General features: G+C 44.2%; 1 protein-coding gene across 1 annotated transcript in view; it reads left to right on the top strand.

The window, feature by feature from the left end:
- The window catches only part of LOC128337917 (protein eyes shut homolog), a 264,499-nt gene extending 251,661 nt beyond the window's left edge, over positions 1-12,838 (top strand). Inside the window, exon 11 of the mRNA XM_053279638.1 lies at positions 12,713-12,838. Coding sequence (XP_053135613.1) covers positions 12,713-12,838 — 126 coding nt within the window. The remainder of the gene's footprint in view (positions 1-12,712) is intronic.
- The last annotated feature ends 3,732 nt before the right edge of the window (positions 12,839-16,570 follow it).

Genomic DNA, 16,570 nt, shown 5'->3' with positions numbered 1-16,570 from the left:
TTTGGAGCGATATTTCCTCTGTGATGAGGGTGGCTACCAAAGCCCATGCGGACTCTACCCTCTCATGAGAGAGTCAGACCATGGGTTCTCTAAGTAGAATTGTGCTGAGCTGCTGTATGTTGGAAAATGGTGGGAAGGGTTATCCCAGAGACTGCTTTCCTAATCCCAGGGATGGTGGCCCAGGTGCCTTGAAAAAAGCCCCCTGCCTGACCATCCACATCTGTGCTCAGGTGCGTCCTTGCCTGCAACCCTGCAGTCAACTCAGCTGCCCCGGTGTTGGGGGAGCAGAGGAAAGTGCCTTCTCCCGCAATTTCCTGCACCCACTTATCCGCATATGGTGCATAGACGGAGCAGACCTAGGATTTTTAAATTTGTGTAAATGTGTGGTCTCCTTGGCCCACTGCACAGCTGTGCACATGACCAGGGTATAGCACATGGGGTGTGAGGATATACTTTGGGGTGTGTGTAGGGCTTCAGGGGGATTTGGGGGGAAAGAGGTGGTGGAGATATTTTCCCCTATTTTTTTTTAACAAAGTTTGTTGGTGGGACCACTAAAGCAGGGCCCCCTTGGATTCTCTAGTGGTTAAGTGGGCTGGCTATGCTTGTGAGCTCGCAGTATGTAGGTGGGGATTTGCCCTTTTATGGGTGAATCCAGTCTACATCCCCAGTAGACTGGCCTTCTCATGAGACTGCCAGCTCAACTGGCAGCAAGCTGCCGGACAGAAGGAATTTGCTTGGATCTAGATGAGCTACTTTGGCGGGGTCACGCCTCACAACATCAAATTAAATCAAATTTATTATTACGGTCCATGACCAAGAAAACAAGGAATAAAAACAATACAATACAGTAAAAATATACAACATCAAAAGAATAAATTAGATAAAACTGAGTTACAAAGATGGCAAGGTCATACACAGCTAATTTTATCTCATCGCATTTTACATGCCGCAGCACAAAATTATGCAATCCTTTCTGTAACATCTGTGTGGCGAGCCATAAAAAAAACAAGAAATGTAATAATCATCAGAATAACCCGGTTTATCTTTTAAAAGCGGTTCTATCCATATAGGGTGAAAAGTCCTATAAAAGGCAAAATGCAAAAGGATGTGTGCTACCGACTCAACAACTCCAGCGCCACAAGGGCATAACTGATTCCTTAAGGGAATTCCCTTAAACCTCCCTTCTAACACCGCAGAAGGTAAAGCGTTAAAGTGTGCCTGTGAGAAAGCTCTTCTATGACTTAAAGTGGTCAGGCTTATTAAATATCCTACTAGCTGGGGATAGTTCGAAAAACTGCCTAGGTGTTCTTTGCAGTATTCAAACTTAGTTCTCTTTGTTTCTCCATATCACTCTTTGAACATAAGAACATAAGAACAGCCCTGCTGGATCAGGCCCACGGCCCATCTAGTCCAGCATCCTGTTTCACACAGTGGCCCACCAGATGCTTAACTATCTTTTTAGCAGCATCAGATGTTGTATGTATTTGTTTGTTTTGGCCCAAGGCTAGCATAAATACAAGAAAAGGAAACAACAACAATAAAATACACAAAACATTAATACCTTCAAATACTGTATACATGACTAATTTCAATGAAATGAAATGAAATCACTTCTCGGCCTAATGGCTAAGATCATGCATCAGGTGTTAAAGATGACAAATATTGCCATGAAAACCCACACATACCAAGGATGCAGGGGCGTATCTAGGATGAGACAGGTAGGGCATGTGCCCCGGGCTCCGCTTGAATGAGGGAGTGCCATTTTTTAAAATTAAAATTTTTTAAAATATGTCAGCCAAAAACAAAATGGCCACCGTGCATGCCCAAATCTGTGAGGCCCTAGGCCATGCCAGGCTTCGCAGAGGCCATTTGAGCATGCACGGCGGCATTTTGTTTTCAGTGGCCATTAAAAAAAACAATTATTTTTAAAAATGGCCACCGCACATGCTCAAATGATCCTTGCAAGGCCCTAGAGGCCAGCGAGGGGAGGGGGAACCTTTGCAGACCCCCCCTCCCATGGCCTTTAGCCCCTCAAAGGGGCTACAGTAAAAAAATTGTTTTTAAAAATTAATATAATAATAACATAAGTCACTGTACACATATTCAGATTGGCACTATGTACAGAGAATCAGGGCTTGTGAATACTGAGCTGAAGCTTATGAGGTAGGATTGTATTCATTTGCTCTTACTTTGCTTCTTGTGATAAGTGAGTTAAATATGATGTCTTCATAATATAACTATTAATTGTGAGTTTGTCTTTGAATCAGTGTGAAATCCTTAGTATTAAGGCCCACTGAGAGTTTCTTGCTCTCTTTCTCTCATTTTATTTATTTATTTTATTGTTAGATTTATATACCGCCTTTCGCTAAAAACAACCCCAAGGCAGTTTACAAAAGTTAAAACACATAAAAATGAATTAAAAGTATTTAGCTAAAAATATAAAAACAATCCGATATTTAAATATATAATATACAAAATACAAAATACAAATACAAATACATTCTAACTGTCTTTCTAAAATACTAGAATATATTCCAAGCAGTGACAACAGTTTACTCTGCATATCCTTTAATTATTTTCAGAGTATCTGGGAAAAGTCAAATTCTCCATTTATTTTTAAAACTTATGTAATAGTGATGCTACAATGCATAGTAGAGAATTAGACAGGCACTTCTGTTTAGTTTTCCAAGTTCACCTCCACATAGTATTTGGGTATTTCATGAGCCCCAACATAATGAAATTTGTAGTTTTCCAGCATTTTTTGGTCTGGCTACATCCACTGTTAAATAGTCTTTGAAATATTAAAAGATTAACGAGCTTGACTTATATTTTAGAGCGGATATTATGGTAAAGTTATCTGAAAGATGCGTGTATAGATACGCCTAGATACGCCTCTGCAAGGATGACCTGTGAGTTCTTTCGCCAGGATGACTGGAATTCATCTTCCAACACTAATGGCACAAGGCCCAAGGGCCGGGCCTGGAGTTTAAGCCAAAAATTAATCAGATATAACCAAGCATGGGCTTCTGCTTCACAACATCTTCCCAGGTGATGGTGGGACAGACCCCACCCCAGCATCCTTTGCCCTCCCCCATTTGCATATCCCTTTCTAGCAAATGTGGGGTTTCCCCTCCCTTCCCACACTGTAAGCAGGATTCATCCCCCCTTGGGCATTCAAAGGGCTTTCAATGCCCTTTCCCTGCCGAGGGCATGCAGAGCACTCCAAAAATGCTCGATCCCGCTCAGCATGCCCATTCAATATCTTAGCCAATTGTAGCTGCCCCGGTGACGTGGTGATGCTTTCCCCACAGTCTGGCCACAGAGCTGGCTGGGAGGCCAAGCGGGGAGTGGGGGTGGGGGGCGCTCCCCACTCCTTCAACTGCAGTTTTGCTGGCCATGGTTTGCTGAATGTTTGCAGCATGAATGGGAGTTAGGAATTGTAAACCTGTCCACAATTAACTGTAGTTATCCTGTACATCTGAACCTGGCCAAACAAACTGTAGGTTCTCTTCACTCACAAACCAACCTTCCCTGTTGCTAGAATATGAAGTATCACAAGCTCTGATGGTCTCTCAATTTCCAGAGAAATCTCCTATTACAGAAGCAGAAGTTCTTCTGTCAAATGCTCAGTTTTGATCAGGCATCACCCAAGGGTAATACCATTGGGACAGGCCTATTCATCAGCCATCGGTCTCTTAGCAATATTATTAAGCCCAACATGATTCAAGTGGATACTCTTCTTCAGAGGCACTCATGAAGCAAAATGGCCTTCTCAGTTAAACTGAGGTACAGAAGGCTCAGGCTGCTTTGCTTTTATCAGTGCCCCCAAAGTAAAGTATCCAGTAGGAATGCATTGGTCATAAGGCCAAAAACACATAAGGCAAAACATTTCTAATATAGTGAGCCTCTGAGGTTTCCTTTCCTACTGTTTCTGCATCCTCCCTCCTTATGCAGAAATGAAAGAAAGCCCATGCTCCTTTTTTTTCCTGCCTAAGCACACAGGTGCTGGAGAAGTTCAGGATAAGAATAGTGGCTTGAGGATGTCACAGTGTGTGCTAACAATGTTTTGTAGGTTTTTATTGTGATTATCTTAGGTTTCTGAAAGGTGAAGAGAGGGGTTCATAAACCTTGAAAAAGTCTGCTGATGTGCATATGTGATCTAAAAAAACTGTAAAGTGGGCTGTATTCAGGAAATGGACCCCCCCACTTTTAGGAGCACTAGATTAAGGGTGAATACACAAACACTCATTCATCACTTGATGACCGCAATATTGAGTGATGACTTTCATGTGTGAAAGAGCCATGACAGATCAACTTCCAGCTGGCCTGATTTGGAGGCTCACCCTCCAACTGAACCATGGCTCCCGGTCTGAGGCCTAGTCCAAGATCAAATCGAACCACCCTGCAGCTTGAAGAGCCAACTTGTGAGCTGGCTCGAGGTTGGATATACTTATAAAAGGAAATCTGGCAAGGATTATTCTTTACAAATAAAGTAGAGAAGTAATTGCAGGGTGGGTGGAGGGAAAATGTAGTATTTTGGAAATACATTTAAAAAACAAACTAATGGTGGGGATGGGATGGTGGGGGGTGAGGAAAAATGCAGTCTGATCCTTAAAAATCAAGCTGATGGCTGTGGCGGTGATGTGATGGCAGCAGCGGTAGCTGGGGGGTGAGGAGAAGTGCAGCGGATGGTGGGGAATTAGATGGTGTGGCGGTGGCTGTGGTGGAGGCAGCAGCAGCATGAGCCAAGCCTCCACCAGCAGCCAGGTGAGTGGTGGCGGCGATTCCCCGCTGCAGGGGCTGCTGGAAGGCACGCTGTGGAGGTAAGCAGCAACTTTCTTAAAGATGCCTCCCACCGTCCCACCCCCCAGTGGCGCGTTCACAAGCTGCTACTGCTTGTGGGGGTATGAAAGGAGCTCCTGCCTCCACCTCTGCTGACCCTGATGCTGTCATGGCTGCAACCCTGCCTCTGGCAACTTGTTTTTAATGGTAAAAGAAAGACTACAAATACCCTTTTTCCTCACCCCCATTGCTATATTTACCCTTTTACAAGTCTACCTGTTGAGCCTTGGAGCCGGCTCACAAAGCGGCTTGATGGCCAGACCAGAGTGGGCCTGGGCTCACTCAAGCCTGGGCTACCCAGAGAGACATGAATCCAATTAGAGCCAAACAGGTCTAGCTGGTTCCATGCACATCCCTACACTCCCTGAGGTAAACTTAGGGTAAACCTGTTTCTCTGGGTTCTATTACTTCACATAGGATTTGTGTGATTTAATATTCCATTGTACACACATACACAAACACACACCTTCTGCACACAGAAAACTAGATTTCAAGAAGAATCCGAGGCTCTTCTCCATAACATCTAGATTCCTATATAAATGGGAAAGCACCATAGTAAGCATTACATATGGCTTACTTACTGCCTCCACATGAACATGGCACCCTACATGTGATGAAGAGGCAGATGCACCAAAAACATGCCCTCCCTGAAGTCATTAAAAGACGCATTCTCAGCACATCCTTTAATCACATGTGTGGCGTGATCATCTCTACACACACTACAAATTGTGGATGTGGTGGCAATGTCAGCTCCTCCTCCTCCTCCTCATGAACAAATGAGCTTTGCTCCCAAGAACCCTTACATCATTGTGTAGGGTATATTTGTAGTCTGGGAGGAAGTCAGTTTTCTGAGGGGAAGGGTGGAAAGAGGTAGCTGCATCATGTCTCTATCACTGCTTCTGCCTTTCTCACTTGCCTACTAACTCACAAACGGGAATGTCCTGCAGAATCAGGGAGTTCCCACTTGCAGACGTGGGGCTGATGGAAGAGGGAAGGAAGCAGCCATGCTAGAGAGCTGTGGCTGTACGAGAGATTTGCGGTAGTGCTGCCTACTCCCAGCACCTCCCATACGAGTCCTGGGGCCTCAGGAATTGACTATGGGCCCTTTGCCAGTGCCTGACTAGGCTAACCCCTGATGACCCATTTCTATGGAAGTCACAATATAGTAAAAACAAGAGAAAATTCAGACCACTTTGTTGTGCAGGTCTATATATGTGATCTCGTTCTGGAATGTCCAACTGATATCCTTATTTATGAATCAGTGCTACCAAAATACAGTTTTATTTCCCCTAAATGAAACAGAGCTGAAAGCTGTTAACAACATATACTACTTCTTTATAAAGACCTTCACAGTTCCTAATAAAGGATGAACACAAGATCTCTAAAATCAATCTCTTTAGATACTTCTGTGAGTCTGAATGTTCTGTCTTTATTTCTGAGTTATACAGCAATTGCCTCTACTTGATTAACTGGTCCATACCATTTAACAATCTCGTACAGAGTTGGATTTCTTTCCTCTATAATCAGGAGGACTTGCACATTTTGTTCTTTTCGGTTTAAAAGGGTTGTTCAATATGACAGATACAAAGCATGATAGATTATTGCTACATAAAAGATCGTTTATTCCAAGAAGCAGAATTTTGAGAAAGTTCAATTCTGGCACACAGGATCTATTTTAAGAGCAATGATTCCGATGCTTTTAAGCAAGAATCAAATTGGCAAACAATTTAAGGGACAATTATTCAGTTACATTTTCTGCTGGGCCATTCCATTTTCCTGAATTTCCTTCTTATATAGGTGTTACTAGAATAGCAAAGGAAGAGAAATTTATCAGCTCCATTACTGAACAGGATAGATCCTCTCTAATGGTTTGGGCAGTTTGCTGCTGCCACTGCCATCAGCCACAGTTTTCAGTCCTCATAGAGTTGCTTTGGACATCTCAGCAAACCAATGCAATATCAACTCATACTTCTATTTCTTGTGGATCCAAAGTGGTAGTTGCTCAGGGAAGATGAACCATTCTTGTCCATAACTTTGAGCATGTGAATTGCCCTTCCCACTAGAGCTCCGTAATGACTCATATCTTTGAGTGTGCACATTTCTGGCTTCCAGACTATGAAGTGCTGATGCTATGAGAAGTGCTGGTGCTCTCAATGGCTGTGAGAAATGCAGCACTGGCAATCATCTGTGGGCAGCAAATTTCAGTGATCTCTCCTTCCCTTGGAAGTGCTCTGTGCCACACAAAAATGTCCCTGGGGATCAAGGATATATCTGTATCTATATTTTTGTGTGGCACAGAGTGCTTCTCGGGAAAGGTGACATCCCAGTGCTGCATAAGTCAGGCAGCAATTGGAAGTATCACTGATTCCCATGCAAGCACCAGTGCTTCGTTGGTCTGGATGTCAGCCACAATCACACACACACACACACACACACACACACACACACACACACACCAAGGCATGCATGCACTTTCTCAGTAGTATTTGCATCAGGTGTTATTCTCAGCCTGTACATTCTGTTTGGAGACTGTCTCTATACTAATTGCCAGTGTGATGGTGTCAGTGTGATGGTGGCTTGGGAGCCTATTCATACGACCATCATCTTTCTGGCTTTCAGTGTAAGATGGTTTTTCTCAAATTTAATTATTTTAAATCTCTTCTGCTCCTGAATGATATCTGAAGAAAGATGAGGGAATCATAAAGACTAGAATAATCTCTCTTTTGGGCCCACTTGGACTCCATACGTATTGTGGAGTCTATAGTGGAGGGGTCCAGCGACTCCTATTGAGCTTGGATCAGTTTCAGTCTGTAACTCCTGAGGACATGGACAAGCTGCTTGGAGCAGTGCAGCCTGCCATGTGTTATCTTGACCCTTGTCTGACATGGCTTATACTATCTGGCAGAGAGGTTATTGGAGGGGACCTAATGGACATCATAGACATTTATCGAAGTGGGCAGGATGTGTTCCTGTCTTAAGAAGGCAGTTATTAGATCTCTTTTGAAGAAGCCTGCATTGGGCCCAGAGTTAAGCAATCTCCAGCCTTCCAAGCTTGGACAAGGTGATTGAGAGAGTGATAGCCTTTCAGCTCCAGGTGGTTTTGGATAAAACAAATTATCTAGATCCATTTCAAACAGGGTTGGGGGCAGGCTATGGGGTGGAGACTGCCTTGGATGACCTGATGGATGATCTCCAATGGAGAATTGACAGAGAGAATGTGACTCTGTTGGTCTTTCTGCATCTTTCAGTGGTTTTCAATACCATCAACCACGGTATCCTTCTGGCGCATCTGAGGAGGGGTGGGAGTGGGATGCACTGCATTATAGTGGTTCCATTCATACCTCTCAGGAAGATTCCAGATGGTGTTGCTTAGAGACTGTTGCTCTGCAAATCAAGAGCTTCAGTATGGAGTCCCACAAGGCTCCATACTGTCTCCAATGCTTTTTAACATCTACATGAAACCACTGAGAGAGATCATCAGGGGATTTGGTGCAGGGTGTTATCAATATGTGGATGACACCCAAATCTATTTCTCCATGTCATCATCATCAGGAAAAGGCATAACCTCCCTAAATGCCTGCCTGGAGGCAGTGATGGGCTGGATGAGGGATAATAAACTTAGACTGAATCTAAATAAGACAGAGGTGCTTATTGTGCAGGGTTGGAACTCAGGAGACAACTTCGATCTGCCTGTCCTGGATGAGGTTAAACTCCCCCAGAAGGACCAGGTATACCGTCTGGAAGTCCTTCTGAATGCAAACCTCTCTCTGGTGTCTCAGGTTGAGGTACTGGCCAGAGGTGCTTTCTATCAGCTTCAGCTGATATGCCAGTGAATCTGTTTCTTGAGATAAACAACCTCAGAACAGTGGTACATATGCTGGTAAACTCTGGCCATAATTACTGGAATGTGTTCCATGTGAGGCTGCCTTTGTATGTAGTCCAGAAACTGCAACTGGTACAAAATGCAGCAGCCAGGTTGGTCTCCAGGTCATCTCAAAGATACCACATTACACCTATATTAAAATAACTGGTTACCAGTATGTTTCAAGGCAAAATGCAAGTTGTATGTTATCCTCTATAATAAAGAGCTTGAGTGTGATCCTGTGTCCCTGCCCGTGTCTTTCTCGGATGTTCTGGGCATGCGCTCCGCATGCCCAGTCTCTAAGGGACACGGCGGCCAGGTTGGAGGAGGAAAAGCGGCGGCCGAGGAGAAGCAGCCGCCACCGAAGCCAGGCGGGAGGAGGAGGTGGCAGGGGAAGCCAGCCGAGGCGGCGGCGGAGCCGTGGCCAAGGCCTGGCCGCGCCGCCGAAGCCAGGCGGGGGGAAGAGGCGGCGGGGGAAGCCGGCCGAGGCGGCGGCAGAGCCGCGGCCGAGGCCTGGTGGCGCCGCCGAAGCCAGGCGGGGGGAAGAGGACCCCCCCACCCAAAACCACCGACGGACGGGGTGAGGCGGTGGTGGGGGAAGCCGGAAAGGGGAGGCCGGCGGTGGCGGGAGGGGGAATGGTGGCAGGGGGGCCAGAGCGCACAACTCTCCTAGTGCCCGTTAATTTAACGGGCCTAAAATAACTAGTAACCTATAAAGCCCTAAACAGCTTAGGCCCCTGGGTGTTTAAGAGAATGCCTTCTTCATTATGAGCCCCATTGACCATTGAGATCATCTGGAGAGGTTCATCTGCAGTTGCAACCAGCTCCTCTGTTAGCTGCTCAGGGACAGGCCTTCTCCATCGCTGCCCTGAGGCTTTGGAATGTATTCCCTTCTGAAATGAGAGCCTCCCCATCTCTGTCAGCTTTTAAAAGGGCCATTAAGACACATTTATTCATCCAGGCTTTTAATTAGACTTATAGAATGTAACATTGTTTTTAACATTGTAAATTATTTTAATGTTTTAATCTTGTTTTAATTTTGTGCTTTTCCCCCCTTTTCTTTTTTTGTAAACTGCCCAGAGATGTGAGTTTGGGGCAGTATATAAATATGTTAAATAAAATACAATATAATAATGCCCTGCTCTGCGCTGGAAACTGTTACAGCTTCTCTGAGAAATGGCTGTCCAGCCTTTGTTTGAAGACCTCCAGTGATGCAGCATCCATCACTGCATGAGGCAGGCTGCAACACAGTCAAATAACTCTTACAGTTTGGAAATTCTTCCTAATGCCTAGCCTAAATCTGCTTCCTATTGATTCTAATCCTGCTCTAGGCATAAAAGAGAAAAAGTCCATAGAGAGTCTTAAGTAAGCGATAATTTTTCATCTATGAAATTAATTAGGGATTAATTTACCAGAGTTGGCTTTGGTATATGTAAAATGTAAACAAAACAAACAACCCCCCCCCACACACACACACACCAGGAAGTCCTCTTCGAATCTGTTGTATGTTTTTACTTTCCTGTTTTGACTTCCGTGGAAGTCCAGTTCGGACAAACTTCTGTGCATAGAGGGGCTATGAGTCTGTTCACATGCACAGTCAAGAGCAGGCTAAGGCACCCAAGCCCGCTTGTGCATGTGAACCCGCAGCAGCCAAGTGGCTGTTGGCATAGCCAGCAGAGCCCACTGCTTAAATGGGGTTAAGGAAGTAAGCATTCCCTGAGCCCCATTGTTGTAATCGTGTGCACCACCAGCTGCTCTTAGTTGGCGCTCCAACATGGACAGGCTCCCACCCATTGAAGCGGGGATCCCCACAATTTGCACGGTGCATTGTGTGAGTTCCACGGGCCAGCACAATACCTCCATCCTGCCAAGGGCAGCCGGCAATTGTCTTACCCCTATGGGAATCTAGAGGTTAGTTTCCTAACTAACCCACCCCCCACCCCCCGCAAAAGGCAAGCAAGGGAGGCAGAAATGAGGGGAAAGGCACTGTACCTTATTTTTCAGGTCTCCAGCAATGCCCCCAAACTCTCCCAAACTGTCAAATATTCACCAAAAACCTTTTATTTAAAGAGCCACAAAATGGCTCTTTTGTGACAAAACGTCCTTTCTGAGTCATTTTTGGCCACTCAAAACCATGGATAGGTGAATTTTGCCTATTTTTCTACACATAGATGAAGAAACCAGGCCTCTAAGATCCAGCCACAGAAACACGAAACTATGATCCTTGAATCTGTGGATAATGAGGGCTGCCTGTAATTGTTTTCTGGATTTTGCATGAGTTCATGATTGTGCAGTTTAGTCCTATGCATGTTTGACTTTGCATGTGTTCCTATACAAACTCTGTGTCCAATGGATGGATGCCCAGTGGGCCCTAGAAGTGCATGTTGAGTGTGTGAGATTCTGTTTCCCCACCATATACAGCTGGAATCTAATAGTACCAAAGCAAGATTAAGTATTATTTTATGTATTTGAGTCTATTATGAATTATGTATTTCCAAATCAGAAAATCTCAGATCACTCAGTAACAAATATTAGAAGAATTGAACACCAGGCATGTATGTCATGAAACTGTTGCCTGACTTTTGCTGCAATGAGATATTCTTTTTTCTAAAAACAAGCCTTTGTCAAATATGAAGGGAGACTATATTGATCATGAGTTTTTGCATGATGCCAATATCTGATCATTCAACAGATGCTCCCCTTTCTGTTTGCCCAGCATGGGCAACACAAATAACAATATTTGAGTTTAAACATGGGTTCAGCTTTATTTATTTTGCAATTCCCTTCTACACAAACACATTCAGATTTCACACAGATGCAAATCAACAAATTATCTTAATTGGGGTTGATGGCACTCAGGCCTTGACGGAACCATCTTGAGCTAACGGTAAATGACTCTCTAAAATTTGTCATTTATTTTGCTGAAATTTACCAACACATTCGGTCAATTGCCATGCCTTAATCCTGTTTTAATGATGGTTTTTAGCATTATTGCCTGCATTCTGGAAAGCTTGCTTATTATCACTTCTTATCCTTCATGAGCTGGTGTTGTGATTTTTGTCCATGTTCCTTATGTACCAACTGGCAAATGCTACTCCATTATACTACTGATCTATTTGGTCAGTCTATTTATAGTATGCTCTTCCTTTAGAAAGCTTAGTGTAGCTTACAGAGCTTCCTCGTAGTCACCTATCCAGGTACTGGCTGACATGATGAGGAAAATTACTAATTAATAGTAATTAAAAGGGCATGCTACACATTGCCTGATGTGTTATTTTAATTTCAGTGGGACTACTTTGAGTAATTTTCCTCATGTCCACCACTGATCATATCTACAACTCCCTTGATTCTCCAGTATTATAAGTTTTGGTGCTCCCTGACTGCTCACTGGGTAATTTCACTCTTGTATCATTACATTCTTTAGAGCAATAATTTTATAATATTCCATATGCACGCTTGTAACCTTAATATAGAAATCACAGCACCATCCATAATGAAAACATGCTTAGGATCTCATTTGGAGCTCCTTCATTCTTTGCTGCTTTTCCATGGCTTCATCGCATTCTGCCACAGTAATGTTTGAAAGGATGGAACGCTAATAGTGAGGCCAACCATATTGGATGTCCTGTGAAACCATTGCCTTCTTTATGCAGCCCAATGACAATTGGGTATGAAGGACCCACACAATTGTTATGTCCAGGTGAATCCAGACTCTCATGCATTACTGCAGCAATATAGGATAAAACCATAGAAAAGTGGATCCTAAACTACTATGGTATCTAATGAAGAGGCCTTTTGTTAGTTGATTTTAAAATATACATTTGTGTTAATCTGGCATCATACTGTGCCAGTACTGAGTTTAAAATTATAAATTACCCCTCTAATACCGAAAAAAGGTATGCTCTACTGAAAGGCAAAATAAACAGAACACTCAGCAAGTATATCAGTAATTCAGTCAACAGCTACATGTTAACAGGGACACCTTTTAATTTGTCTAATTCATTTCAGGGCTACCAGTGTATCTGCCTCCCTGGTTGGGAAGGGCCATTTTGTGAATCTGAATCCAATGAGTGTGACTCCAATCCTTGTATGAACAACAGCACTTGCACTGATCTCTTCAATGACTATCGGTAAGATGCGTCCTCTCCATCACAAAATGAATAGATACTCCAGTGATGATTTAATACTTCTAGCTATTCGGTTTTGTTGTTTTTTTGTCTTCGCATGTGATGAATTTTAAATTGCTACATTGCAATAAGCAGTTTCTGATACAGATTGGATTAGTGACATTGTGAGGGTTGGAGTTTGTTTGTTCAATTTTTATACTGCCTTTCATAAGGCATTCCAAGGTGGTTTACAAAGGTTAAAATACAATAAAACTCCATTAAAAAGACACACGTTTAAAACCTTAAATCAGTTGATCAGTAAAAACCATAAAACACACACACACACCATAAAAAAGACAAACAGAAGCAGGAGAGCTGAGAGACCGAGCAGCCCTTAATGGGTAAAAGCCTGAACAAATAAAGAAGTCTTTAATTGTTGTTTTTCAAGTCATCACAGATGTCAAAGAGAGGACATTCACTGGAAAAGCATTCCAGAGCTTGGAGGCAACAACAGAGAAGGCCTTGTCCCACATTCATGACAATTTAGCCTTTTTAAACATGAGCACACAGAACATAAGGCCCCCTTGATGATCTTATTGGGCAGGCAGAAACCCTTGGTAGCAGGTGGTACTTCAGGTATTCAGGGCCCAAACTGTTAAGGGCATTAAATGTAATAACCAGCACCTTAAATTGGATCCAAATTGGCAGTCAGTGCAGCTCTTTCAAAATAGGTGTAATATGCTCTGAGCAAACAGTTCCAGAGAGAACCCTGGCAGCTGCATTCTGCACCAACTTGGTTCCCAAATATTCTTCAAGGGCAGCCCCACTATGGGTTCTTGGCAGTGAAATAACTTGGTTGTGAAATAACAACCATAACAATTTTTGGTTGTGAAATAGCATTTGGATTTCAATGAAGAAATGTCACAACAGAAAATCTACAATACATAAAAATTCCTTTAAAATTACCTCAGTGCCCTTGCAGGTTAGTTGGCACCCATGGGGCCCTGCCACCCAACCAACTTTGGATTAAATAGGTGCTACCCATGGTGAATAATGGGGCCATTTCAAATCCCCATTATTCCCTATGGAGGGGGGAAAACCCTTAAAAACTTTTAAAATCCTTAAAAATTACCTGAGTTCCCTACTAACTTGTGGGTTGGGTGATAGTGGGTACTCATGGGGCCCTACCACACAACCCACTTTGGAGTACTTAGGTGTGCTGCAACCTAAACACCTTCCACAAACTACAATAAAGCACAAACCTAACCAAGGCTTCAAGAAGCCACAAACCAAACTAACAACTACAACCCTAGATGTGAGCAAGCCACAAACCTAACTACAAACCTCAAACATGGACAAAACAACAAGAAACCACAACCCAAACTAACAATAAACTACAAATTTCCTTCACCCAGCAAGCCACATACTTAACTACAAACCACTAACCAAAACTTGAAGAATTCCAAAAACAAACCACAAAAAACAAGCATTAAAAAAGGGGGGGGGGACACAGACACAGCTTAACATACCAACTGAGATGTAAAATAATAATTCCATCTCAGACTGGCAAGGCCAAAACAGCTTTGCTTAGAGCCTGCAACACATGGTGGCACCAGACCATGGTGGCACCAGATCACTGACTCATCACTGGTGGTGCATCAGACCACTGGCACATCCCTGGGCATGTGGGTATGAGTGTGGGCACTGCCAACTAGGAAGGAAAAGCAAGCAAGCAACTATATGCAACATTAAAAAAAACACATTATAAGCTACTTAGAATATATACAGTCAGGCTTCTAGTGTGTGTACTCCTCCATGCCCCCCAAGTGCTGCTGGGCAGGGGCACCAGTTGGTCAGCAGCATGGGCACCCCAGTGGGGTGCGTGCATGCATGTCTGCATGTGTCAACAGCACTAGTGGCAGACTGTGACACATGTGCTTTGGGCAGGGTGAGAGTGGGGTGAGCTGCTCTGAAGTGGTGTTGAAGGGGGATGAGTGTGATCATGAGACCTGAGTCACTCACTCACTCTCCACTTTCAGCTCAGGATAGCCCAGCTGGGGGAGGTTCAACTTGAGGAATGTCATTTGCTCCACCTAGCTAGCGTCCAGGCATGAGAAATGGGGTGTGAACACGACCCCAGCCATGGAGAACACCCTCTCATTCTGAACACTGGTCAGTGGGCACGAGAGGAGGTGGCTGGCAACTGCTATCAAGTCCAGTCAGATCTGGCGACACACTGCCCAGAACTGGATGTGGTCCATCTCCACATCCTCCTCCACTGGGTCCTGTAGGTACTACAGCACTCTCTGGGCAGCACTACTACAGGCCTGGTTGGCGAAGCCTCCTGGAACCCCACCAAATGGGGGTCCATTTGAACCTCGGGGGGGACGAATGGGTGGAACTGTCCGCTTCATTGGTACTGTCAGGGATGTCATGCTGCTGTACTGGGAAAAGGGGGAGATGACTGACCCGCACTGCTGCTGGGTATGGAAAGCACACTAGTAGGTGTGCCAGCACCCTCCTCCTGGTTCCTGAGCCTCCTCTGCTCTTCCTCTCTAATTCGCTCAACCAGAGGGTCCCTCCAGCCAGGAAGGTCATCTGTGCAGAAGACATTGCCCTTCATAGTTGGGTCACATAGACCGGCCAAAACATGGCTTTCTGAGTCAACTTCTTGCAGAGCCTCTCCACTACCCCAATCCTCAGCCGACCTGTCAGGACTCTGCTGTCCCTATTGCTCAATGAGGTCTGGAGAAGCATGGTGGGCAAGACTTGGTTCAGAGTTGTTGCCTCAGCACATAAGTTCTTTATGATAAACAGAAAGGGCTTGAGTGCTGAGACTTTCTCAGACATGAGCTTCCACTCTGAGTTGGAGAGGCTGCACACATTCAAGCTACAATTCCTTACCAGGTTGTGGAGGGCCGCCTCTTGCCCCAGCAAGGTGGATTTCCATCAGTCCTCAACATCCCCTGAGATGAGGTGTCGAGTGAGGTCATGTTCAGGCTGCTACTCGCACAGTAGTACATGCACTTGCCCTTCTAACTCAGTTGGCAATAGCCTGCGATCTTGCGGCACTTCTCCACAAGCACAGCCATGGCGGCAGCAGGACCTACAGGCAGGCCACCCTGCTCTCTGGATGCCTTGGCCCGATACAGCCAGATACAGTGTGTGGGCTATACAGTGTATGTACACAGACTCCATCTGCTCTACTGCCTTGAGCAGAGGCCTATCTAGGGAAAATAGCGCCTAGGGCAAACACTGAAATTGCGCCCCCTTTTCAAGCATCTGACACCCATCTTTCAGATAACTTTACCATAATGTCAGCTGAAAAATACAAGTCAGGCTCGTTAATCTTTTAATATTTCAAAAACTATTTAGCAGTGGACTTAGCCAGACCAAAAAATGCTGGAAAACGACAAATTCATATGGACACTTGAGCTTAAAAAACCAAATCTAAGAACTAGTAACTGAACAAATTAAAACTTATAGATCACCTATTGAATTCAGTTATGCTGAAAGCAGTGGGATCTAAATTTGCCTCAGTGAATTTGTCCCATTGATTCAAATGGCTCTTTGGTGTAATTTTCTCTGGGTTGAGATAATAGCATTTGCTGGATTATATGCAGAAATATAATACTGAGTGCCACAGTATTTGTATTAGGCAGTGACGCATTCACATGCATGGTTTAGAAGGTACTTTCTGCTTAAATAAAATAATTTCTCCTTAAAAGATGTGGCTGACATCCTCACTATGCATGTGGAA

This window comes from Hemicordylus capensis, chromosome 1 (genome assembly GCF_027244095.1).
Source record: "Hemicordylus capensis ecotype Gifberg chromosome 1, rHemCap1.1.pri, whole genome shotgun sequence".
Classification (NCBI taxonomy): domain Eukaryota; kingdom Metazoa; phylum Chordata; class Lepidosauria; order Squamata; family Cordylidae; genus Hemicordylus; species Hemicordylus capensis.
This window is presented reverse-complemented; position numbering and strand designations above follow the sequence as displayed.